The sequence below is a fragment of the Artibeus jamaicensis genome, unplaced genomic scaffold (assembly GCF_021234435.1).
Source record: "Artibeus jamaicensis isolate MK-2021 breed Jamaican fruit bat unplaced genomic scaffold, CSHL_Jam_final contig_548, whole genome shotgun sequence".
Lineage (NCBI taxonomy): Eukaryota > Metazoa > Chordata > Mammalia > Chiroptera > Phyllostomidae > Artibeus > Artibeus jamaicensis.
In genome coordinates this window covers 1,526,407-1,552,660 of record NW_026521883.1, presented here as the reverse complement: position 1 = coordinate 1,552,660, position 26,254 = coordinate 1,526,407, and the positions used below count along the sequence as shown (strand labels likewise).

The window sequence follows — 26,254 nt, the reverse complement described above, 5'->3', positions numbered from 1 at the left end:
TGCAGTTTAGGTAAAAACACACAGTCTGTGGACTGGATCTCAAAACATTGTCCAGGATGGGACAGTGGGCCTGGGGCCTTCTGAAGTACCTTCCCATCCTAAGACTTATTCATTCAGCTTACAAATATCCACTGTGCACTTCTGTGTGGTAGGTCCTATGAAGCTATTGAGGGCGAATTGCACAGATGCAATCCCTGCACCTGTGGAGCTTAAAATCTCATGAAGGAACATAGATAATAAAGACATAAACAAATGAATACGCAGTACAATTTCTGTTTTGTAGTAAGTGCGACCATAAGGAAAGAGCCTCTGCTTTATAGTGTGCTGTATAATCCGGCATCTCTAAGAAGGTGACATTTGAGCTAAGACCTGAGGGAGGAGTCAGCCTTTTGGAGCAGGGGCTGAGGAGCTTGAAAGACATAATTCTCCAGGAATAGTAAGTGTAAAGGCTTTGAGAAGAGAATGAATTTGGCACATTTGAAAAACCGAATGCAAGCCAAGGGGGGGGTGGCATCTTGCTTAATGAGGCAGGGAGGGACAGCAGCCATGGTCAGGCAGGGCGTGGTTCTAGTGTGTCCAGCTGAGAGTCTGCTATTGCACTACAACAGCCTCAGCTCAGGGACAGACACTCCTCTTTGTCTAAAGAGATGTCTGGGTATTTCCTCTCAAGGAGCCAGAGGGACATACTAACCTTAGCAAATTCACCAGAACTCTCCTTTCTGCAGGCTAAAACAATAAAATAAATTAAAATAAAAGCATTGGTCCATTCCATCTTTCAGGGCTTGACATATATTCAGCAAGCTAGTCTGAGTATTAATTTACATTAATAACTTCCAAAAGCCCCAAAACCCCACACACCCCACCATCTGTGGGTACTCCAAGTGGGAAGCCATCCTCCAATCAGATTTTCCAGACTGGGACACTAAGAAAGGTAAATCTGTGTGCCACCAAGAGGAGCAAGGCACTGTCTTTCAGCTAGACAGAGCTTGCATGGGCATTGCAGGGGTACTCTCCTGTTACCTAATTTTTTACTGCCTAATATTGTGTAATACCAGCTAATTTTCAAAATGTTCCCAATTACCCCCAAATGTCCTTTACAGCTATTTTTTCAAACCTGAATGCAGTCAAGGATAACACATTGCATATGGTTGTCATGTGCCTTTTTGCCTCTCTTAATCTAAAAGTCTTTCCATCATTTTTTCTAAGCTAAGGTGTCTTGGAGTATTCCTCTTTCTGGAGTTGTTTGACTATTTCCTGATGGGGTTGTACTAAATATCCAAACAAACAAACATTCCCATACAAATATATATACTTACATTTATAGTATACTTATAAAGAGAGACACAGGTTTGTTCGTTTGCTCCCTCCCATTCACATAACCTTTAAAATATTTTTTATACTTATTAATTGATTTTTAGAGAGAGGAAGGGGGGAGAGATAGAGATATAGAGAGAGATTTGTTCTCATTCATTAAGAACAACTCTTTCTCTTCTTCTGGCAGCCCTATGAGGTGAATGGTGGACCTCTTGAAGTTGTCCCAGAGGCTGTTTATACTGTCTTCATATTTTTTATTCATTTTTTTTCATGTTGTTTGGTGTGGTTGTTTTTTGCTTTCTTACATTCCAAATCATTCATTTGATTCTCACTTCATCCATGCTACTATTGTTTTCCCTATAAATTGTCATTTATTTCAATTAGTGTATCCTTCATTTCTGACTGAGTCCTTTTTATGCTAAGTTCCTTGAGCATCCTTATAAACAGCGTTTTGAACTCTGCAACTGGTAGATGGCTTATCTCCATTTCGTTTAGCTCTTTTTCTGGAGTTTTGATCTGTTCTTTCATTTGGACCATGTTTCTTTGTCTCATTTCGGCAGCCTCCCTGTGTTTGTGTGTATTAGGTAGAGCTGCCTTGACTCTGTGTCTTAGTAGTGCAGCCTAATGTAATAGGTGTCCTGTGGGATCCAGTGGCATAGCCTCCCCTGTCACCCAAGATGGGTACTCAGGTATGATCTTTGTGTGGACTGAGTACACCCTCCTCTTGTATTTGAGCCTTGGTTGCTATTGGCAGATCAATGGGAGGGATTTACCCAGGCCAGTCAGCTGCAAGGACTGGTTGTGATCAGTGACCACCCACCTCCGCCCTCTGTGGAGGATCAGTTCTGCAAGGGCAGGGTGGTGGTGCTCTGATGTAGTCTGTAGCTGTCCACTGGGTGCATTGGCCCTGGGGTTTCCAGGGTAGTGTAGGCCAAGGTCACACTCTACCTGTGTTTTGCCCAGGGCACCCTGCCTGAGCTGCAAAGCAATCTGAGATGGTTGCAGCTTGTGCTGGGTTTGGAGATTCCCAGGTGAAGCCAAGCCATGACTCTAATCTGGCTGCTGCTAGGGCTCACTGAAGCCAGCTGTTGCTTGTGTGATAGGATTTAGGAGCCAAGACCAGCCATTCTTATAGAACAGCAGCTTGGGTGGGCCTGTAAATTGGGTGGGGCAGACCCTCTGTGGGCCTTAAAGGTGGGTCACCAGGGTGAGTCACACAGTGTTAGCCAGGTTGATGGAGTCTTAGATATGGTACCACACTACTGGTTTTGTGAGGGGAGGGCTCAGCAAAGGGACAATGGCCTCTGTTTTCCCTGATGCCAGATACTTCAGTCTTTCCCTGTATTCCACTGGTGCCCTTCAAGCTGCCACCCTGTGTTGGAGCTCAGAGGGAGTGAGTCTGAGTAGGTGAGTCTGTGTGTGGGTCCCCCAAGAGGAACTGCTTAGGCTCCAGCTGTTCCTTCCACTGACTCAATCCCCACTGGTTTCCACAGCCAGAAGTTGTGGGGACTTATCTTCTTGGCACTGGAACCCTGGGCTGGGGAGCCTGGTGTGCGGCTTGGACTCCTCACTCCTGAAATATCCTTCTCAGATTTTTATCCATGTGGGTTTGGGGCTAGTTTATTCTGTGTCTGTGCCCCTCCTACCGGTCTGAATGGATGCGGTTACTTCAATTCCATAGTTGTCAGACTTCCATTCAGCTTGATTTCTGATGTTCCTGAGTGATGGTTGTTCTATATTTTAGTTTTAATTTTGATGTGATTGTGCAAAGAGGCGAGCCATGTCTGCCTATGTCGCCATCTTGACTGGAAGTTCATTGGTTGATTCCTGGATGTGCCCTGACCAGAGATCAAACCTCCAGCCTTGGAGTATCCGGATGGTGCTCTAAACAACTGAGCGACCCTGCCAGGGCCACCATCCATATGACCTTTTTCCCTCTCAAACAGTCATAGTTAATAATAACATTTACTGAGCACATTATATGCCAGGCACTGTTTTAAGAAATGTAAATGTATTAACTCATTTGCTCCTCATAACAACAATGAGGTATGTATGTTACCAGTGAAACTGAGGCACCAAGTGGGAGTGACTTGTAAAAGGTCAGAGGGCTAGTAAGTGATGGCGCTGGGTTCCCAGATTCAGGGGCTAGCTTCCTTAACCACACAAATAGAGTCATAACATAGACATCATTCTACATCTCTAAAAAACTTAATTTCTAGGTCAATATATATAAATTTGACTCATGCTTTTTATTGCCAACAACGTGTTATAAACAGCAGCATACAGAAAGTTGGAAGAATTGAATAGTGAATGCCTACTCACCATCTAGATTCTACATTAACCTTTTGCTGTACTTCATCACTTATTACTTTATCTATATACCCATCCATCAGTCCATCATATGTGGATGCATTTTTCCAAGCACAGCTAATTTTTAAAAATAGGTGAATAAGATTTATAGTATGGAGGTTTCATAATTTATTCATGCAGTCCTCCACAGATCAGAATTCTAGCGTTTTGTTATTACAAACAATGCTGAAATTAACATTCTTGTATTTATACTCACACTTTAGTGAACTTTATAGTAATGATGCTTTTAGTTCAGTAGGATAGATTCCTAAAAATGGAACTACCAGCTTACAGGTTGTGCCTCATTTAGTAGAGATTGTTGGATCTCTTTCCACTAGTTTACCGCCACCATCAAAATCTGGAAAGGCCCGCATTTCTTCTCCCATTTTAACTTACTGCTGCTGGAAGGAAATATGGACTGAAAACGACAAGCGTGGAGTTCTCAGGATGCTTTATTGGTGCAAACATCTATACATCCTGGCCTCCTGGGTGCTCTCTGTGTTTAAAATTTTGCTCATCTCTGTTGAAACTATGAATGCAATGAGTACCAACTCAAAAGTATCCACCAGATGGATAGTAGTATCTTTCTGAATTTTCTGGCAGAAGTTTTGCCTTCTCTGGTCTTTCTCAACACGGCATATGGCCTCCCCCTAGACCCACTGATTACTGTACCTTGCAGTGAAGTGTGTGTGTGTGTGTGTGTGTGTGTGTGTGTGTATCGCATGCATACTTCACACTTTCCACTGGAGGCTGAAGAGACAATGCCTCCTCTTCTACCTTTGCATGCCTTCTTTGCTTAGCACAATGATTTAAACTCAATGAATACTTCTTGTTGTGATAAACTGTAATTCAGGCCAAAGAGCCTGGAATGTATTTACTGTGGAGTCAGAAACTGCAGAAGAGTCAGGGCGGGGGAGGGGTTAGACCAGAGCTGACGTGGGGGGACGCAGTGGGGAGGCTGGGACCAGACCCAGGTAGGGAGCAAATCAGACTCATAAGCAATTCCGAGAGTCCAAGACCTGAGTTTTACAGTGTAGTTTCTTTAGGATTCTTTCTAAAGTTAATTTTAGTCAGTGGTCCTGAGCTCATGCAGTGTTTTATTTTGTTTTAACTTTTTTACTTCGGGCAGAAAAAATTAGAAAATATAAAGAAGTATAGGCACTTTTAAATGACTAATTAGGACTATAGTGAACATAGACATATTAATAATCTCCTTTATCACATATTTTCACTTCTTTTCCAAGTGATGTGGGTATTTAGCACTTGTTAAGTGCTTTATAATTATCCATAAAAATGGGCTACATATTCACATAGGAAAATCCATGTTTAATACAAAAACATATATTTAGCCAATAGTATTACTTTCCTTCCTTCAGAGTCCTGACTTCACTTTTTGTGAGAAGCAGGAAAACAGCCTGCCTGCGTTTCTCATCATCTCCTCTCCACCCCCTTTCTCATCAGGGAGAAGGCCAAGCAGCAAGGAACATTATCAGCACTATGAACCCACAAAACAAGGGGGACTGGTAACTCATGTCAGGCTCAAATGTATGTTTCTCAGAAACGTCTCAAAAATGAGCTAAATCAAGATCTTTTCCTATGTCAAAGGCAGTAGCTGTAAGAACAACATATTTCCAGTAGGTGGCAGTATTTTCTTCATCATAAGTAGAATTCTTGAGATTTGCCTCAAGTTTTGTTGTATTTAGGTTCTCTAGTTTTATTATTTGTTTAGTAAACTGCAGGTGACAATAAAGAAGTTAATAAAACGTATGCTTCTTTCCTCTTATTTAAAAAACCACTCTTGGGGGTTTCCAGAAGCCTCAGATGGGGAACTTAACGCTTTGTCTGCGGTAGATAGGAAGGTCTCCACCCAGGTAGACAGTGCTCCGACCCTCCCCCAGGTTTCCTTAGAAACTACTACCAAGGACTCGCTAGTTCAGAGTGATCTCTTGGAGAAAACATGTCAAGCTTTTCTGCCTCTATAAGGATAAAACGAAACAAAAATAAAACATTGACTTTAGACTTCTTGTTTTTAGGGCAAAATATTCATTAAAGTGTGCAGACACCTTTCCTGGCTGGTTCATAAGGAACTTTTAAAAATCATTCACACACGCTGTTTTAATGGCAACACCTAAACTTCTACCGCTCCATAAGACATTTCAATACCTCAACAGTTGGTTAGGTGCTGTCGCATCTCTGAATGAGCTAAACGATGCAGAGATTAGATTCGAGGAAGGAAGAAAGAATCGAAATTCCAGGGACATATGCGAAGTTGAAAGACCGAAGTAGGAGAAGGATATCAGATACTTTATCTCCTAATACTGTATTCCGAAGAACGGGGAGAGCTGGAATGGAAATACGCAATTCACCCATTTCTCAGAAGTACTTTTTAATGAAGTTGCTGGAGAAAATGTTCAAGGGTTTAGTGCTTTCACTGGAAATAGGAGATAGTCTGAATTCGGTCATCAACTCCATCTGCGAGGTTTCAACTAATACTAGAAGGTACATCGATTTTTAGTTTTTGGCATTTTTTAAACAATTCTGTACTTTCGAGAGACTAGCCACCTCTTGTGGCTGGGCCCCAGCGCCACGCTTGCCTGTCCTCTTCCGCACCACCAGGACCTCTGGAGTCCCAGCCTGGCCTCGCGCGCTCTCCAGAGCCAGGTAGAGGCGACTCAGACACGCAGACAGGTGGCCGCGACCGCCTCCCTGCCAACCAGGGCCACGCCGTCTCCGCTTCAGGCCCGCAGCCGCAGCCTGCGCTCCGGGCGTAAAGCTCCCAGGCTAGTCACAGACGTAGGCGGCTTTCCAGCAAAGAGAGAGGCCGGAGAGGGGCACGGGGCCCTGGGTAGGAGCAAAGGGCATCCGAAGCCCGACCCGGGCGGGGGTGGTCGGACCAGGCTTTCCTCGCGCTCCTCCGATTCGGCCCGTGGAGCCTGGCGCCCAGACACGTCCAGCTCCGCGTACCGCCCGTGGGCTTCCTCCTCCCTCCACGTCTGTGACCTCCCAAACCCGTCCACGCCCCCAGCGGCAGTGGCCTCAGGTCTCCGCCGCCTGTGGGACCAGGCGCTCTGCCACCCTGGGACCCAAGTCAGGCTGAGGGGTCACTCGAGTGGCAAACCACAGTCCCAAGGACGAGCAGCCGGTGGCAGCACCGTCCCTGCTCAAGAGCCCTCGGGTCCCCCGCCCGCCCTCCATCGGTGACTCGAACGCCCCAGCCGCCAACCCCTCCACAATCCACAGGCGGCAGCAGCAGGAATTCGCCCGGACCCCTCCCCTTCCCCAAACTTCTTCCCTCCACCCGCGCCTCCAACCCGACCTCTTTGCGCATCTGGCTCCGCCCACCCGCTCCCCGCCCCTTTTCTGGCCCCCACGTTGGAATCCGCTCCCCCCACCCCCTGCTGCAGGCCGGTCCGGGATCCTCCCCCCACTCCCTCGCTCGCCGCCGCCCGCCGCCCGGGTTCCTCTCCCCCCGCTCGGGCGCTCCCTGCCAAGCCCATGATGTAATGGTGTATGTTAATCAGTAGCATGTGGGGAGCTCCGGCTTGAGCGGCTCAGTCCTCCGCCAGCCGACACCGGAGGCAGCGGCGGTGGCGGCGGCTCGGACTCCCAGCGCCGCTCTCTCCCTGCGCCGCCCGCCCCGACGGCATGGCCCGAAGCCCGCGCTGCGGGCACCCCCAGCCTCGCTGACAGCCGCCGCAGGCCCGGACCCGCGCGGGCCCCGAACCGCAGCTATGAGCCCCGTGGAGGTGAGCGCCCCTTTCCTTCTGCCCCCGGCAGGGGACCCTCCGGCCACTGGGTCCCTTTCTGCGGACTTCCCTCTCCGTTCGAGAAGTTCTGGGAGCCGGGAAGCGGGATGTTGGGGGAGAGCCGCCCCATCGAGGGTCGAGTCGCTGGGCTCGCTCCTCTGCGCACAGCGGCCACCGAACAGGGAAGGACTCGGGCAGCCCCCGAAGCCGAACTTTCTTTGAGGTCCTTGGGGGGTGTGTGCCAGCGGCGTGGAGCCGCAGTCCCGGCGGGGCCGCCCTGCCTGCTGCGGGAGGTAGTGCCGCGGCCCGGTGGTCTCCGCCAGCGGCGTGCGCTCGGGGTTGTGCCGCCCGCCTTCGGCCTGGGACGCGCGGACCAGGCGCTGGGCCGGACAGACCCGCCCGTAGGAGGCGGCAGCGGGGGCAGGATGCCTGAAGCACACACGCGCATACACACTTACACATACACGCACAGGCACGCGCACATCTGATCGCTCGGGGCGAAGCAGGCCCTAGAGACCTCCCGGGTGGGCTGGAGCGGCGAGGCGCGGGGGAGCCGGGCTCTGGCTGCGCCTCCGCCCGCTGGGCGAGGAGCTTTGGGTGGGGAGAGTTTATTTTTGTCTCGAGCTGCTGCCTTGGCTGCTCACGGCCTAAATCCAGAGGGGCGCCTGGTGGTGGAGATGCTGGCTGTTGCTGTAGATGGAGCTGCAGCCTCTCGGCTGCTTCTCCGGCAGGAGGAGGAGGAGGAGGAGGAAGGAACTCGGGCTGCTGCTGCTGCCTCCGCCTCTGCTTTGCGTTAGCCCCCACCCACACCCCCGCGCCCCTCGCAGCCGCATTGCAAGTTTTCTGCGCGAGGAAAATCTGTTGCTGGCGCTGGCGTTCTCGGACACAGCACCCGAGGCCACTCCGGGTGGGGTGTGTGGGGAGCACCAGCCCTGCCCAGAGGCAGCAACAGGAAGCCCTGGGGTCTCCTCCCGCACTCGGGAGGGAGGCTTCTGGTCTTTCCCAGAACGGGGAAAGCTCGTCTCCCGTATTCGGGTGCGGAGGGGGCAACCGGAATTTGGGGGACCGAGACCCCGCCAGGCGCCCCCCGCCCCTCGGATGCACTCGTTGGGCGCGCTCCGTGGCCGGCCGGCCGAGGTCTCACTGCAGCCCTTTCTCTCCTTTCAGTGGTGACCGCCGCTCGGGAATGCGGGTGTGAAGGGTCCGAGCTGCCGCCCATCGGGAAAGAGGCCCCGGGACGCCGACAATTACCATCCCGAAGCTGTGAGAAGGAGGGGGAAAGAAAGCATTCTTCATTCAGTTTGTGTGCCTTGTGCGGATTTTTTAGAAAATCGTTATTTTTTTAAAAAAAAGAAACATTTCCGTGCTACTGTCTGTCATCGTCTCTGGGGAAATCAGCCAGAACCACCGGAACGTAACTGAAACCAGACGAGAGGCAGGAGCCGAGGCGGTACCTGCGGCGTCCGGGCGCCCGAGCCACCTTGGAACCGGAACGCGGCTCCGGCGGCCGCGGGGCTGCGGCTCCGCCAAAGTTTGGGGCAGGCGGGCCGGCCGCCAGGGGGGCTGTGTAGACCGCGGGCAGCCCCCTAACCATGATGTTTCGCGACCAGGTCGGGGTGCTGGCTGGCTGGTTTAAGGGCTGGAACGAATGCGAGCAGACTGTTGCGCTGCTGTCGCTGCTCAAGCGCGTGAGCCAGACCCAGGCCCGCTTCCTCCAGCTCTGCCTGGAGCACTCGCTGGCCGACTGCGCGGAGCTGCACGTCCTGGAGGGCGAGGCCAACAGCCCCGGTGAGTGTGCGGCCGCCGCTGTCGCGCCGCGCGGTCCCCCCCACCCTCCCATTCGCGGCCTCGGGCCCAGGCTCCGCCCCCAGCCGCGGTCCGCGGGGACACGGGCGCCCGTCCCCGGGGCCCTTGGCCTCTCGACCCCTTCGTCGTCCCCGCCCCTGCCGCCCACTTACCTCCGCTGGCCGCTTTGGGGTTTTTTTGCCCACTGTCAACTCCATTCCGTGTGGTAGCTACGGTAGCGTGAATGATTGATTTTTCTCTCATGCAGTTTCCTGGGAAATAAGTAAGTCAGGTCACGTAGAGTCTGGATTTTCTGGGCTTTTTTTCTTCTTCGTTCGGGCAACGTGGCTCTCCGGGTTTCGGCAACACATGAGGAAGCCGGGCTTTGATTAGGCTGTGTGGGCAATACATGGAAATCCAATTTTATTCTTAATCTCTCCCCACGGGTATTACAGTTAGAGCTCCGTATTCTGAGTAATATGTAGGTGACGCTACCGAGTATTAAAATACTTGCAGTGCCTATACTATTCGGATATGCTGATCTGTCATGACTGACGGTGTTCGAATTGGTACGGATCTTGTAGAAAGGGTCTCACCCACCGGAGGCATGTCCTTGCCGCTTTTTGTTAGGAAACTTTACTGAAGATAACAGGATCGTCCCATATTCCTCTGCTAGGATTTACCGACTCCTCAACTAGGATAGGAAGTGCATGCGTGCAAAAGGCCCAGCAGTTTGCCATTTGCTAGCATGGGCAGTGACAGACTGGAATGATATCCCTGGATGCAGAGGGGTGGAGCGAGGATGGGGGATGGAGGGAAGGTCTGCTCGTGGTAGTTTTGGATAGGGGAAATTCTTTCGTTCCTGCGGCAGCAGGAGGGTGAACAGATCCCCCAGTGTTTACGCAGAGCAAAGAATGCAGGGTCCTCTTCCAGCTGTTCCGTGTTAGAGCCGTTGGCCTGCGAGACTCAGCAGAGGTCTGGGCTGCCATTTGATGACAAGGGCCAGTCCAGGGCAGTGGGGCCTGGGAGACAGAGCGACTGTGTTGTCAGGGCAGCAGGCAAGGAGCTCGCCTCCTCCTTACTCCTCCTCCCTGATGTGGTGCTCATGATGCTGGAAACACTAGGATGGGATGTTTCCATATATAGAATCAAAGGCTGGAAGTGACCGCTTGAAATCCTCACAGTCCTTTTCCTGAGCAGACAGGACTGCACCCACAAGAACTTGTGCTGACAAGTGTTGGGGGGGCACACCGAGAGAGATCTCACAACCCCCCTGGGATCAGCTGGAGCCTGACAGGTCACCCTGTGTCTCTCTAGGGTCCTGGCGGCAGGGTCCCTTCAGCCCCATATTTATAAATAGCTAAAAGGCCAGCCTCCTTTATAAGGGTGTGGAAGCATGACCAGGATAACTGATGTCTACTCTCTTTATTTCCGTCCTTAATGTGACAGGGTGGCCTGGCTCACCTGCTTGATTTTGCTTTCTCAGGTTTGACAAACAAGGTTACATAAACTTTTGCGTTTTGTGGAATGCACAGGACTGGAGTGCCATCATTTATGTTGAATGCTTGACTTCAGTGCTTGTGGGGACGGTTTAAAATGATGATAATTAATCTTTCAGTTACTCAATTATTAGAGCAACATTTTTTTTTCCTGCTGAGTAAAGAAGACTTTTTCCAATAGAGCAGCAGTTCAGTAAGTGAAGCATTACCGTATGGAATTAAAAAGAAGTTGCTTACTTTAAAAAACTTGTAATTTAATAATCCAAGAAAAGATTGAACTTCTGTGAGTTGTTTTGTCATTTCATAATCCACCCCCCAATTTTTTCCCACACTTATTTGCGCAAGACACCGGCCTGTCCGTGCTGCCGAATGCTGGGGACATGCTCCATCTAGGCCCGTTATGTAAGATGAGGACCGTTTTCCAGTTGGTGGGTTAACCTTTCAGTCCGGACAGTTTGTTTCCTTGGAATCCTTTGCATTTGCTTTGTTGTGTGGCCAGGACGGAAGTTCCCTAGCCGTGTGCTGGTTTGCTCTACCTCTGAAGCATGGGGGCCACAGAGAGCATCAAGATGTGTCATAATACCTGAGTCTGAAGAATGCCCACTTACAGGCATTGGAACGCAATTGAGGATGAAGAAAGGGCAGCAATGCCCGTTGAGCAACCAGAATAGATGGCCTAATCCCTGGGAGAATACTTCGTATCCTCTCTGGGGACATAATTACTCTTATTTTAGACAACAATCTTTACATTAAAAAATTGAACAATACTCCATTGCATGTTATGGTTATTAATACATTTAGAACAGGGTGATTGGCTGCTGTAACCAGGAATGAAAGATGATCCCTGACAGCTTGACAGCCAGGGAAGAGAGAAAAAATTCGGGGCAATAATTCAGGTAGGAATCCTCCATCCATCCTGCAGGCATTCCCCTGAAATAACATAAATCAGTAATTGATGTTTACCATGAACGAGAGTGAATGACCCAAGGGATACATTTTTAAGTGCACTCTTTGAGAAGAGAGGGAAATAGGCCATAAACTTTGGAGATATTGACACTCAGGATAGTTGACCTCCCAAGCTGTTTCAGTCTGTAAAGCTCTTACCCATTAAGAAAACTGGGCTGCGTGTGATGACTCCTTCACTGGCTGGCAGAGGTCTCCTGTACCCAAATCTTCACGTATCGGTTACTTTATTTTGTAACCATCAATTTAGGAAGCACGCATATTTCTTCTGGTATTGACAGCTTTTAAAATTTGGAAAATGGGCACCAAATTCATATCCGGGGCTTCATCTCTATATAATAAAAAATAGTAATAGTGTGAACTTGGTCCTGTTTTCTTCAGAACTGACTTTAAATAGAGAGACTCTTTCACATTAGACCTTGTTTATTTGAAATCTGTGGGATGCATTTGGATATTAACTTTTCATTCTTTTCAGTTTAGCATTTATTGAGCATCTAGTGCCTCACTGGTCTGTCCTTTGCCTCAGGGTCATGGTCATCTGAGACCAAAAATGGTTGATCCCCTTTCTGTGGAGTTGTGTGTGTGTGTGTGTGTGTGCGTGTGTGTGTGTGTGTGTCTCCAGATTTGCTGGGTAGGCACAGGTCATGATCAGCTCTTTAAGTGGAAGTGTGCTTTCAGAAGCTTTATAGCCTTAGAAAAGTACCCTTCAGCCACCAAGCCAGGTTAACACTGAGACTTCTAGACAGTCTCAGTTGGAAGATAATTGTTTCTAGAGCCAAGAGTTCATTCAATACCTAAAAGTGGCAAAAATGTAACCCACTGACTAGAACTCCAGTTCCCCAAAGAAAAATAGGTTGTGTGCCATTGGTTAATTGGACTTGAAATACATTTTTCCAATGGAAATGGTGTAATAGATGGAGATTTGCAAGTGAATCCACAGTGACTTATTAACTCACAGAACAATGCATATTTTTTGAGGAATTGCATATGTTTGCAGTAAATAAATGTCAAAAAGTTACATGTTTTACTGACAATCAAATACAGGAAAAAGCATTAACTGAAATGGTGGTGCTGGAAACAAAACTAATTGTGAAAGTCACAAAGGACTTGCGGGTGTATTTACTCTCATTACAGGGTGAAGATGTCGGCTCTATGATTTTTACGGTTTTTAGTTTCCGTATTGCAGGTATGCCCTACTCTGAGTTGCTCGACTCCTGTTCTGAGAGGGCTGCTTTCTTTGGCTGATTCCCTGTTCTGAGTTGCTTTTTAAAGTCACAAGTGGCATAAAAGGAGAGCCGAAGAGTAGTGATTTTCCTGATGATACTGGATAAGCTCTTGTTTGTAGTTCTTTCTCTCACTTGTTCATCTACATACATTTTCTGAGTGCCTACAATTTTCCTGGCCCTGTGTTACAGGGTGGGAATACAAGGGTAACTTACTGTATAGTTTGGTGTCTGGTACACAGATACTGTGTTGAGTAAATGACTGATACAGTGTCACGGGTGCTCAGGCACAGCCGTGGGTAGGAGCAGGGGTTCCAGATGCATTGTGAACCTCGAAGCTAATTGCCTGGGGGAATCAGGAAGGATTCAATGAAGAAGAGTATGTTTGAGTTGCGCTTTGGAGGGTGAATAGGTGTTGGTTCAGTATGTAAAAAGGATTGTAGAAAGCAGGCAAGAAGGTGTATTCTAAGCAGAAAAAGATCATATTTATAAAAATACTGCCTTCTGAAAGGCCCCAGTGGTGCGCAGAAAATAGTGCTTTCAGAGTGGCTAGAAGAGTGTAGAATGTTGAGCTCTAAAAAGGCCAGTTAAAACAGAAGCTATGGGTGTACGGGACTTTGTCAGCTAAGGTATTTGGACTTGACCCTGCAGAGATGACAGAAAACCCATGAAGGCTTTTTGGAAAGGAGTTAAAAGATGAAAGGTGTGTGCCTAACCCTACGCCTGCAAGAACTCGAGGAACAACAACAAAGACAGCCCAGAGCAAGCAGAAGGAAGGAAATAACCAAGATTAGAGCAGAATTAAATGACATAGAAACTAAAAGCACAATTTTAAGGATCAATGAATCCAGGAGTTGGTTCTTTGAGAAGATAAACAAAATAGACAAGCCTTTAAGTAGGCTCATCAAGAAAAGAAGAGAGAGGACACAAATAAACACAATCAGAAATGAAAGAGGAGAGATTACAACTGATACCACAGAAATAGAAGGGATTGTAAGAAATTACTATGAAGAACTGTATGCCAAGAAATTCGAAAACCTAGGGGAAATGGACACATTTCTAGAAAAATACAATCTTCCAAAACTCAGTGAAAAAGAAGCAGAAAATCTAAATACACCAATAACAGCAAAAGAAATTGAAGCAGTATTATTCCAAAAAATCCAGAAGAATGGAAAACTCCCAAATTCTTTTTATGAAGCTAGCATCATCTTAATTCCAAAACCAGATAGAGACACAACAAAGAAAGAAAACTTCAGGCCAATATCACTGTGTACACTTTTGGAAAAGAGCTTTTTGGTGTATGTGTGATCCTCTGAGAAGCAGAGATGGGAGAAGGCAGGCAGTTTGGTTCAGACAGTTCCCATGGTGGCCACCTGGTGGCGTCATCAGCTCAGGGTAGCTTTGTTGCTGCCAGCATTGGTTCATGGCAGGAGAAGGATTGGGGTGGAGAGGAAAAGAAGGTATTGCCCAGGTGGCCACTTCTTTATATCCACAGGAGGGCATATGCCCCGGAACATCCTTAGAGTATGTATTTTGAATCAGTCAGTCAGATTCTGAGCCTGTGTTCTCATCTGTAAAAAGGAGCTAATCAAACCTTGTTATTGTCCAAAAGTTCCTTATTAATAATCAAATGATGGCCTACTCTATTCCCCAGGTTTACCTCACCTCTAATTAATGTAGAGTTTAGGTAAAAGTTTATATAAAATGTTATGTAGGGCATCTTTTTATGTAAAAGGTTATCAAGGAGAGATTGGAGAGGACTTGGAACCCCGAAAAGACATGAGCCTACCTCACTCCACCTTCTACATTTTAGCTCTGTTTTTCCCTGTCACATTGGTTCCTAAAAATGCAGCACTGACCCACTTTTCCCACATTTCCTGTCAACACTTTTTCCCTCCAGTTGGCGAAAGCGGAAAGCAGATGCTGAATGAAATATATTGGGCTTCTGTATTGGAAACACTTTTTAGTGAGGGTGCGGTAATGCTGTTTGGGTGGTCGTTCCCCTCTGTGCTCCTTGTGGTGAATAACCGGATGGGACTGTTCAGCTTCGGTGCTCAAGGGCTTCAGTGACTGAGTATGTGTGATAAACAGGTCCCATGAAACACAAGTAAACGCAGACAGACAGACGTAGTAGTCAAATCAGTTGGTTTATGTTTAAACAGACAAACAAGGGTGAAATGAGAATCAGAAGGGCTGAGAGATAACGGAAAACTGCCCAGAATATCCCCGCAGAAGCGTAACTCTAGAAAGAATTGATGACGCTGGAGAAGAGAAAATATTGCTCTCCTTGACCTGGAGAAATTGGGAAGTTTTCATCTATGGGCCTTTGCCTTGTATAACTCATTCTCTAGGAAAGGTGTGGTGCTCATAAAAAATAAAAAATAAAAAATGAAAAATTACTACTTTAAGTTTTTAGCCTGTTCCTTTCTCTCCATCCCTTGTAATCATTCCAAGGCCTTACTGAGCTCATCCAATTCACATAGATTAAGACGTAGAATTAGACATCGCCTCTGAGCCTTTATTTTTTTTCTTTTTTGGCTTCGGGGGCTGCCCTGAGGCAGGAATCTCCCAAAGAAAGCAGCCCTCTCAGAACAGGAGTCGATCTCTCTCTCATTTAGCTAGTCCAGATGTGCACCTTACTGTGAAGAAGGTTGCACCCCAAGAGCCAGCTTGGACATCTGAAGAGCCAGCCTGCTTTCCCGCAGGAGCACGGCACTCCTTGGGACGCACAAGCTAGTTCTCGGAGGTGGTTCCCTCTCTACGTAGGAACCTTATACTTTATTATTTTATTTTTATTTTTCACCCTCTGAGAGTGAGTCTGGGTTTGAGGAAGGCAGAGCTGGCTTCTGCTGCAGCATTTTCCCGGGCTTTTGGACAGGCCTCTGCTGCAATTTCCAGGCCTTCTAATGATGAGCGTCCCATGGGAGATCAGGTTCCAGGAACAATTCTTTTTTTTTTCTCCTGATGCTATGGACTGTGATGTTGAGGTGGAGAGAGCAGGAATGTTCATCCCAGACACCGGGTGGAAGAGAGCTCTTCCCACTTCCCCAGCACACTCCCATAAAGCACAATCATCAGAATTTCTGTAGCAGCTTATCCTCACGTCTCCCGGTGGAATGCAGGTGTTTGTGTGTGTAGCATAGATACACATAGAATGTTGACTTTCCTCGTACTCACTTATCTATGTGAGTATATGCACCAAATAGCGATTTAAATGTGTGACTAAAATGGCAATGCTGAGCCACTTCTGAATTCTAAAGAGTCATAAGAGAATAGGTGTGTCATCTGAAGCCTCCCCAAATAACACTGTCTCTGTTTGAAAAAAAATGGAGGGCAAAAGTAGGTTCTGTACCTAGTAGGGGTCTGGGAAGTCAACCCCGATCCTGTGTAAGATCCTAGAAGATTCTTTAAAACTCGATTTGCTAGTATTTGAATGAGGAAATAGGAAGTGGCCTGGTTTTCCAAAGAATGGGAAGAATGGGTAACGGAGAACTAACTAACGTCATTTCTTTGTTGACGGGGCAATGGAACGGGAGATAGCATTTACGGGGAAATTTCTGTGCTGTGGGCAGAGCGCAGGAATTCTGATAGGCAGCCCATGGCAAAGTTTCAGCACCGCCTTTGGCAAAGCGCCTTCCTTCCTGATGGACAAAATGGAGACCTGGAGGGCTGGAGAAAAGTCTAGTCCAGTGGCCTTAGAGTGGTTGCAGTGACTGACAGGCCGGCTTTGGTGACTCTCAGCCTCAAGGAAGGTCTTGGGTGCTGTGCCTCAGGGCTCACATGTAGACATGTGACCTAGCCTGGGGTCTCCAAGAAAGCAGAGTTCGAGGCAAGGGCTGGTGTGCAGGTAGTTTATTTGGAACACTGACCTCAGGGAACAGGAAAGGGGGTCTGTACCTCAGAAGGGGTCAAAGGACAGACGGAGTGGGCATCTATCTACAGGCTTCCCTGGCACCTTGGTCAAGGGCGTCCCAGCGTGCCAAGTCCCTGCTCTTCCAGGTTTGCAAAGCTGAGCCTTTCCACCATGTCTTACACTGTGGTGTCAAGAAGCCCCCAGGCAGAAAGCTAGAGAGTGGGACAACTGAGGCAGAATGCCATCAGGTTACACCTCCCTGAAGCTGGTGGCCACAGCAAGGGCTGCAGTGGGAGCTGGGCCGAGAACAAGTAGCTGAGGGCTTCATGGCATAGACAGAATCCCGATCCCAAATAGCACTCGAAGGTGACAAGATGACTATGAGACCACTCTCTGCAGCCCCTAGACCTCACTCAGAGGAGGCGTGGCTCATTAGCAGCGAGCGCGAACAGGACTTCTGGCTTTTAGTAGACTGTGAGCTTAGTATGAATAATGTCACAATGTGGTTGTCTCCAAAGCCACTAAACCTTTAATAATACATTAGATATATGATACAATATATAACAATACCATGTTCAGAATGGGTTTTCCGTTCTGAATAACAATATAAGATGAGCTCTGGCCAGTCTGTCATTTCATTCTGGGTACACACACTGAGGAAAATGGACCAGTCAGAAAGTGGCCAGAGGAAAGCATGGCGGTACACTTGAGAACCAGGGGACATTTCAGCTGGAGAAAAAGATGAGCAGAGAACATGACAACTGTCATTGGTTCTTTGAAAGCTTGGCTTGGAGTGGAGTGGAGGGGTTCAATTCTGTATCCGTGTAGAAGGCAGTGTATGCAAGGTGCAGTCCATGGAGCTCAAAGTAAAGAAAAACTCGAACTATCAGGGCTCCCAGACGGGGGCTTAAGCTGTTTTGGAGGCAGTGGCTGGGGCTGCACCAGGGGTGGACAAGCGTTTAGCCCTGTGCGAGGCACAGAGTAATACTTCTGAATGGGGCTGGCTCCTGTTCATAGAAAGCCTGCTTTGTGCCAGGCACCTTAGTGAATTCTTTGCGTGGGGTCTCTCGTTTACTCATCCCAACCACCCTATGCGATTAGGTGGGGACGGTCATTATCCCACTGGTCAGGGAGGAAGCAGGTGGCCTCACTCCAGAACCACTCCGCCCTCTCCCCTGGAGGAACTCAGTGTGGGTTTCCTTAGAAAAGAAGCTGAGACCCCTTGGAGGACCCCCAAAGGACCTCCTCACCTTAAGATTCTATGACTCCTATGGAACGGGAATAAAGATAAGAAAACAAAACTTTCAGGAGCAGAGAAGAAAAAGAGAGACAGTAAGACTGAATGGGTAAGGGTGGTCTTCAAAGTCTCCCTCAAATTATTTCCAGTGTATTCCTCTGATACTTCTTGGCCTGATTGGGCCACAGGTTGGTGGCTTTTGTTTGAGAGACACACTTTAGAGTGATTTTCTGTTCTTTTTGTGAAGTGGCATTGAAGTGGTGCTAAGTGACCGTGATGAGTGGTGCCACCGTGTTTAAGAAAAGAAGTAATGAACTAGATCAAATATTGCTGCTTTGGGGTCACCCAACAGCAATAAGCCCCAAGTGTCAGTCATTTATTAGCAAAGGTAACTCATAATTGCAGTCGGCATCCCATGAATCTTCTTGTTCTCTCCATCCAGTTCTAAAAGTGAGCATGAGACAGATATTCTTTGTATGGTTATAGCTGCCCTTCCTCCCTCCCTCCCTCCCTCCCTCCCTCCCTTCCTTCCTTCCTTCCTTCCTTCCTCCCTGCCTTCCTCCCTCCCTCCCTTCCTTCCTTCCTTCCTCCTCCCTTCCTTCCTTCCTTCCTCCCTCCCTGCCTCCCTCCCTCCCTCCCTTCTCCCTTCTTTCTTTCCTTCCTCTTCAACAGTGTCAGGCACGGTGCTGATACCTGCACATATACACACCCATTACCTCCAATTATCGAGCAGGTGAATGACACAATGAAGCAGAACTAATAGCTGTGAAAATGAAATACAATACGTTGCAATAATTAAATAGTGTGCTCATTACTACCCAGACTCTTGAACATAGTCAATGCTTAATAACTGGTTTCTAAATTATATAAATTCCACAAAGTAGTTATTATCTCCACTCGGCAGACGAGCAGATGTAGGTTGAGAGTGGTTGAACCTGTGCCTCGCTCACCAAGGTGTTTCCGACCTGGAAGCCTGTGTTGACTCCTCACCACCAGTGAAGGCTGCAGATGGCTTCCAGTTCTTAGTAACTAAAATGTTGGCATTTGAAAGAAAAGTGCCTGAGGATATTTAAAGGTAGTTTAATGTGTTTCACTCTAACATTTTATAAATTGGTCTTGGAAGACTTCTTTTCAGCTTGTTCTTTTTAATGTGCTTCTTATTTATCAGATTTTAATCCTATGGAGCTTGATATGGCTTGGCTTCTTTTTCACACTGGCAAATTTTTTTTTGAATTAAGTGAAGGCATCGATTCAGAATTTCCCTTCCTGTGAGGGAGACTCGGGGAATGGAAGCTTATTCTGCCTCCACATGAACAGGCAGGACTTGGGGAAGGAAAGAGGCCCTGCGAACTGTGGGGAGGAAATAATGAGCAATGTGTTACCTAATAGCTCGTGGCATCCTTGACATTGACACACTAGCAATTGATGAGCTGGGTCAGGATCTCCTTAGGATCTAGCATTGGGCAAAGCACCAACTCCGGAGCTGTAAGTGAAAACAAGCTTTTCCATTGTTTGTAAATGGAAGGAAATTTCTGAAGATTGGTTTAGGAAGACCTGTTTCAGCAGGCGTAAGAGTGAATTCTTCTTACTTCATTTTCTGGCAGCATGCAATTAAGGATCTGGGCGAGACCGTGCCGATCCCAGCCCCTCCGGTGAAGATCTGAGAGGACTAGAGTCCTCTAGGGTCCTGCAGTAGGGGCAGGGCTGGTGACCTGGGCTCGACAACCTTCCCATGGTTGCCTCGGCCAGCACGGCCGCCACATCGAAGGACTGTGTGTGCTGGGCACGAGCGATGCTCTCCTTTCCTGAATGCCAAAGACGGCGTTTATCAGGATGAGCTTCTTGAAGCGGTTTCCAGACCGCCCCCCCTTTTGTGTGTTTCGTCACTCACAATACAGCGCCCATTTGTTTTCATTGGAAGATGATTACCGCTCCTATTTTGAGACTGCAGTTTCGTGTAGGAAGGTTTGACTTTATTTTGGCATGTTTTAATCACAGTTCCAGTAATGTCCTCTTGATTTATGCGGACTCTGACTCAGCCACTCTGGAGTTACCCTAAATCCCAGCGGAGAACTGGGAGTCGTTCCTGACTGCCCCGCCGCCTGGGGGAGGGATTTCACTCCCCGGCTGGTGAAACGGTTTCTTCCCAGGTGCTCGCGTGTGTGGCGGACCAACTGCAACTCCTGCTGAGAGTGCCCTGACCCCACGGGGCTCAATGGCACCCCGCAGGTACAGTTGCAGTGCCAGGCATTGAAATCACTCCTCTTCCCGACTAGCCTGTGTCTTCCTCACTTTTGTCCTCCAGAACCTGACCTTGTGCCTGGCACGTAGATGGTATCAGTGTTTTTGTTGAATGAATGGATGAATGAGTACAGAGAAACTGAACACATAGTCTTAATCCGCAAGGGGTTTCCATCCTGGTTGTGAGAAAGCCCTAAGCATTTAACGACTTAATAATAGAACAGGACAAGATGCTGAGCCTGGTGCAGTTACCAGGAGGTGCATGATCAAGGCTGGATGTGAGCAACCAGGAGATACATGGTCAAGGCCGGATGTGAGCAACAGGTGCTCGTACCAGGCCTTGGTGCCTACAGAAGACCTGGGCTGGGGTCCTGGCATTCTCACTTAGAAGTGCGTCTCCTTGTAGAAGCTATATAAATGCTCATGGCCTCCATGTCCTCGTGCGTGGAGTGGAGTCAGCCCTGTGAAGGTCACAGAGCCATTGGCGGGATGAAGTGGAGTTATACGCGCACCTACAGTACTTGGTGAGCAGCATCATGTTATATAAATGCAGGGTGACATGGTGCTCAAATGGCCAACGGAAGCAGTGGGGTAAAAAAATCAGGGATGTGGCTATTTAAAAGGCCCAGGAAAAGATAACCGTGGGTTCCTATGCAGAGCTTTCGCTTATTAGCAAGAGCTGAAATAAGTGCGTGCTTCTCTCGGTGAACGCAAGCCCCTCTGGGCCTGGACCTGATGAGTCAGTCAGGACTCATCTGTTCAGCTGTGCAGCCAGAGTCCCCACAGGCTGGCCTGGCTGTCGTTTGTCAAAGTTCACTTTGTGTCCGCTTTCATCCTTTTAATTGATTAGATCACTGAGTGCACTTTCTTCCAGTATGAAGGACTCAGATGTCAGTGCTAAGGAATTTCTTTGGGGAGAGTTACGCAAAATGCTGCATTGTGGCCACGGTGCCCGCCTGCACATGCTCTGTTGCGGGTGTTCGTGGAGCCCGTGGAAGTGGACTCCAGGGATTCTGGACCTCAGTCGGCAGGCCTGGGTTCCTCACAAATTTGTGATCATTGTGTTTTTCAAGTTTTATTATTAAAAAGGTAACTTCATAAAAGTTGTTGTCCACTTAAAACCATTTAGTGGGAAACCTTTGAGCATTTTTGCATACCTCAGCTAAAAAAGGAAATAATTATGGTTGGCTTTTTATTCTTTAATATTATTTCTACCTTACCTTTCTTTGAACAAGTGTCAGTTGGAAAGGGAGAATGGTTTCTTGTCAGTGTTCTTGTTTGTTTGTTTTGAACAAAACTTCCCTATTCGCACATTTTCTTTGTGTGTCAGAGTGAGCAGTGCCAGCAGAATTTCCATGTAACCCGAGCATTTGAAGACGACCCAAGCACAGTTTTACGGTACTGGAAGCGTGAGCTGTGTGGTTTGATTTGAGCCTCAGGTGTGATTCTGATGGTAAGTGGCTGGTGGGCTGCACAGAAATACTGAGTGTTCTGTTCTCAGAATTTCAGAGAGGTGTCATTAGGACGGAATCGCCACTGTTGGTTTTCTTTAAGACTTTCCCCACTTCTCATTGAGAGAGGGAAAAACTCCCTGAGTTAAAACAGGAAATGCTTGGGTATTGTGTTGAATTTCTCAAGGGTTAAAATGGTGAGTGGAGTTCCCAGCGGAGCTCAGTCTGTGCATAGAAGACAGAGAAGGAGCTACCTCACCATCTACGGTGCTCCCCCACCCCCTCCGCAGGCCACCAGCTCGCACACTGGATTGCGATGACCGTGTTCGCTGAGGAACCACCCCAGAGCAAAGGGAACTACAGGGGTGACAACTTAATGCAGCCTGGGGTTCCCGCTTGGCTTTCGGATTGGGAAAGAGTGTTGCCAGTATTGGGACGATTGGTGAAATTTAAACGTGGACTATATCCATTACAGAGGATAATATTACAGCAATTTTAAATTTCCTTAATATTATAATATACCTTGGTCACATTAGAAATTATTATTATCATTATTATTATTATTACTTTAATCCTCATCTGGGGATATATTCTTTTAAGCTAACTTTAGAGAGAAAAAAGGGAGAGAAAGGGAGATGGAGGGAGAGAGGGGGGTGAGAGAGAGAGAGAGGCACATCGATCCAGAAACATCCACGGGTTGCCTCCTGTATGTGCCCCTCCTGGGGATCAAACCTTTAACCTAGGAATGGGCCAACTGGGAATTGAACCCACAACGTTTTGTTGTATGGGACGATGCTCCAATAGATTGAGCCACCTGGCCAGGGCAGAAAATATCCTTATTATTAAGAGATGTGTAATCAAGGCTTTTGGGAGGAAGGGATAGGATGTCTGCAATTTATTCTCAAATGGTTACATGTAAGGTGACAAAGATTCACCATTAGAATTAGTGAATCTTGGTGAAATGTATATACGAGAGTACATTTTTAAAAATACAAAGTTCAAAATGTTTACCTTTTTACACTGATATCCTGCACTGGAGCATTAGCTCCAAGAGGGAAGGGCCAGTGTTTGATCAGCCTCACTGTAGGTAGTTGCCAGCTAAAATCCAGGACGTGCAGGTAACTCTGAACTGCAGAAACACCGTGAATAACAGGGCATACTACTCTCACTTATACCAAAGGAACTATCTGTGGCATATCAGCAATCAGAGTTAACTGGGGGTTCTGTATTTTTTTACTCCTCATCTGAGGATATGTTTATTGATTTTAGAGAGAGAAATATCAGTGTGAGAGAGACACATTGATTGGTTGCCTCCCATACATTCCCTGACCGGGGATTGAACCTGAAATGTATGTACGTGCCCTGACCGGGGATTGAACCCACAATTTGGGGGGTATGGGACAATGTTGCAACCAACGGAGCCACCCAGCCAGGGCTGGGGGTTGTGTATTTTTATTTTCTGCATCAGGCAACCTTGCCCTGAACCAGCAAGTGCCCCTAGTACCAGCAGAGCAAGTAACAAATACCCAGACGGTGTTCCTTTGTGCTGGGGGTGAATGACATGGTTTTCCAGAATTCTGTTCTGTAGCTCCTACTAGATAAAACCCGTTGCGTCAGAGCACGGGGCTGGGACCTACTTACCTGCTCTTGGATAGGATTCTCTCCATGTCCTTCTTCCTTTGACTGACCTTTTCTCTTTGAGCCGATTCCAGCTTTCTCCATTTCACTATAGTTGGCGGAGTCAGCTGGGTTGCATTTTATACGAAGTTACTGCATCCTGACACTCCTGACAATTTTAAGATCTTCTTCTCACACACTTGAGTACAATGGATACTGGAATCTATTTTGACAGCTGTTGAAAATCTACACTGTTGCGACAGCAGGTTGAAGAGGTTATTTGTAACACTCGTATTATTCAGTGAACCTTTTGAAAAGATGTGCACCCTGTTCTGTCAAATAGTATTTTATAGAATTTAAATGATTTGGGGGTTCACAGTGACATGATCAAATAAAATGCTCTTAGGGATTATACAATTAGTAATATTTTCCATCAATTTTCCCCACCGATGTAAATAGTAATAGTACATTACAATGGTCTCAGTTACTAGGGCCTTTTAAAATGCAGGTGTGGCGTCTGTAAATACAGCGAGTCTATGCCAGCTGTCCCATCGATGATACCCTTCCCTTTAAAAATGACCTCTGAGCAATTTCATAAAGAATGAATATTTATACTGTTTTCTTGTTGAGCTGCTGTGCAAGTAACAGGTGGGTTGGGTTGGCCTGCTTTCACCGAAGTCAGTGCAAATAAAGCATTGTGTTATTTTTACCGTTGGAATTGTGGTGGCGTGCTAGACTGACTTCATTTTTGGAATTGCATCTCAGTGTTGAAGTTTGGGTTTTGGGTGGAGTCTATTGCACATACATGAGTCGAAGAGCTTACGGATAAGACAGAGCAGCTGAGGGATAAAACATCCAGGGTCATCTCTGTGTGGCAGAGGAATTTTTATCAGAGGATCTGTTGTTCTACTGGGCTTTAGGTTTGGGGGCAACTGTGCAGATGAACTCTTTAGACTTGAATGGTTTCTTTTATCTCGGGTCTAAACCATTGAAGAGGATCCCAGCAAATTAATGATCAGTACAGTTGGTGGCTTAGCACATAGTAGGCACTCAGAGGAAAGTTGGTTAAGTGGAATGAACTTGGTAATTATGTTTGGATCATTATTTCACTTTTAATATGATTTAATTAGTTAGAAGAGAAGATCTTTTAGTTACTGCCCTTTATCCAATTGCTTGGCAACACAATTGTTAACATGTTGTCTGATTAAAATAAATGTTCCGTGCTAAGTTTACACTTGATAATATTATAATATAAAGAATTAGGAGCATTAAGTGGATGAAATAAAATTCAACACAAAAGCTATTTCTGAGAAGTCTATTTTGTTAAACATACTTTCTTCTGTGTCTGAAAAGATTTATCAGATTGTGCAAATCAGGTCCTAGCAAATTAGCTGAAAGAGTTTTTTGAAAGAAAATATTTCTATAAGAAGAATTACATTTCTATTGTAGAAAAATGGAAAACAGAGAAAATCACATAAATCATACCTATAATCCCGTTTCTCATTTAATTGAATGTATTTAGAGTCTTCTTTCCTAACATAAATACACAAATAATTTTTTTACCTAAATATACAAAATTAGGACCATATGTGTTTATATGCAGTTTTGTGAAAAATACATTTAAACTGTCTTTTTAAATTTAATGTCATTCATATTTCAGTGCAGCACCATTAGTTCTTCTACAATAGCATTTTTAATGACTGTATCACATTTATGGTATGGCTGTGCCACAATTTATTAAAGCCAAACGTTTACACTTGGTCCTGTAGGGTATGTCCAGGGGGTTACAATGCTGTGATAAGCATCCTTTAAAGCCCAGTTATTACTTTGGGATCTATGCTTGTAAGTGCAATTTCTAGGTCACACATCCTTAAAATTTTGCAGAAAGTATGTTAACCACATTGTCCTGAAAGTTTGGGCCAATGAATGAGCCTATGCACATAAGTAGGTTACTTTTTGTACACTCTTCCTAATTGGATACTAGTAACAAACAAAAGAAACCTTGTTTGATAGATTCTTACTATTTTCAGGTGCATTTCTTTGATGGTACTTTTCCCTGTGTCTATCATTCTGCTGTAGTTTTTATACTTTCCTTCTGTCTCCTTTTCTGCTGTGATTTGATATCTGGGAGTTTTAAATTTTGATTCTCTTGGTAGGAAAAGGATTTTTGAAAGCAAGTGTTATTTCTGTCAAAAGCTTATTTCCTCCCTCTGTGGGAGAACATTTAGTGTTCCAGAGGAAGGGAGAGGTGCTGCTTGGTTTTACTTAATCATCTCAGAAGAGTTTTTAGTTATTAAAATTTATACAACTTACGTATTAAGAATAGTATGTCAAAGAGCGCAGATTAGTACTTTTATCCTCGAAAGTGTTCATTTTGGAGTTTGGTCTGTTTTACACTGTGACACATTAGAGGTGGAACAAGAGTTAGAATGGGTAAATGATTCATTATGTGTGAAATTTTTCGGAGCCGGAGTAATTCACATCCTCACCCGTGAGGAATGCCTGCAGGTGGTGTGGAAACAATGACTGCTATAGGTCCGTTAAAGCTGGTGGATTTCTGACTCACAGACACCTACTGGGTCAAAAGGCCTCATATTTTCACTCCAGTGTGTTGAAATTTTATAGCCATATATGATATGGATACTTTGGTTGGATTTTCCACATTGGTGTTTTTCTGGTCCATCCTGCATCCAATTTATGTTACCAATGTTAAGCTGCAAGACCCCACTCGAAGCAAAGTTGCTGAAGAAGCCGAGCAGCGTTAACACCAGCTGCAGCCAGTGCCGCCCAGCATCAGGGGGCACAAGTGTCCTTGCAGGAAGCAGTGGGATGGCTCGTGTCATTCATTCAGTCACAATTTTTTGGGGTGCCTGTTCAGAACTGTGTTTCTTGTAAGAAGGGACACACACCGCGTTAGAAATGGAAGATCCAGCTTTATACAAGACATGGCCCTTTCCTTAATTTGAAAGCAAAGTC

General features: G+C 46.6%; 1 protein-coding gene across 2 annotated transcripts in view; it reads left to right on the top strand.

Moving 5' to 3' along the window:
- Positions 1 to 7,126: 7,126 nt before the first annotated feature.
- SAMD4A (sterile alpha motif domain containing 4A) overlaps positions 7,127 to 26,254 on the top strand; it is a 202,496-nt gene continuing 183,368 nt past the window's right edge. For both annotated transcript variants that reach the window (XM_037155563.2, XM_037155560.2), the window contains exons 1-2: positions 7,127 to 7,409; positions 8,577 to 9,197. In XM_037155563.2, coding sequence (XP_037011458.1) covers positions 9,002 to 9,197 — 196 coding nt within the window. In that variant the 5' untranslated portion in view covers positions 7,127 to 7,409; positions 8,577 to 9,001. The remainder of the gene's footprint in view (positions 7,410 to 8,576; positions 9,198 to 26,254) is intronic.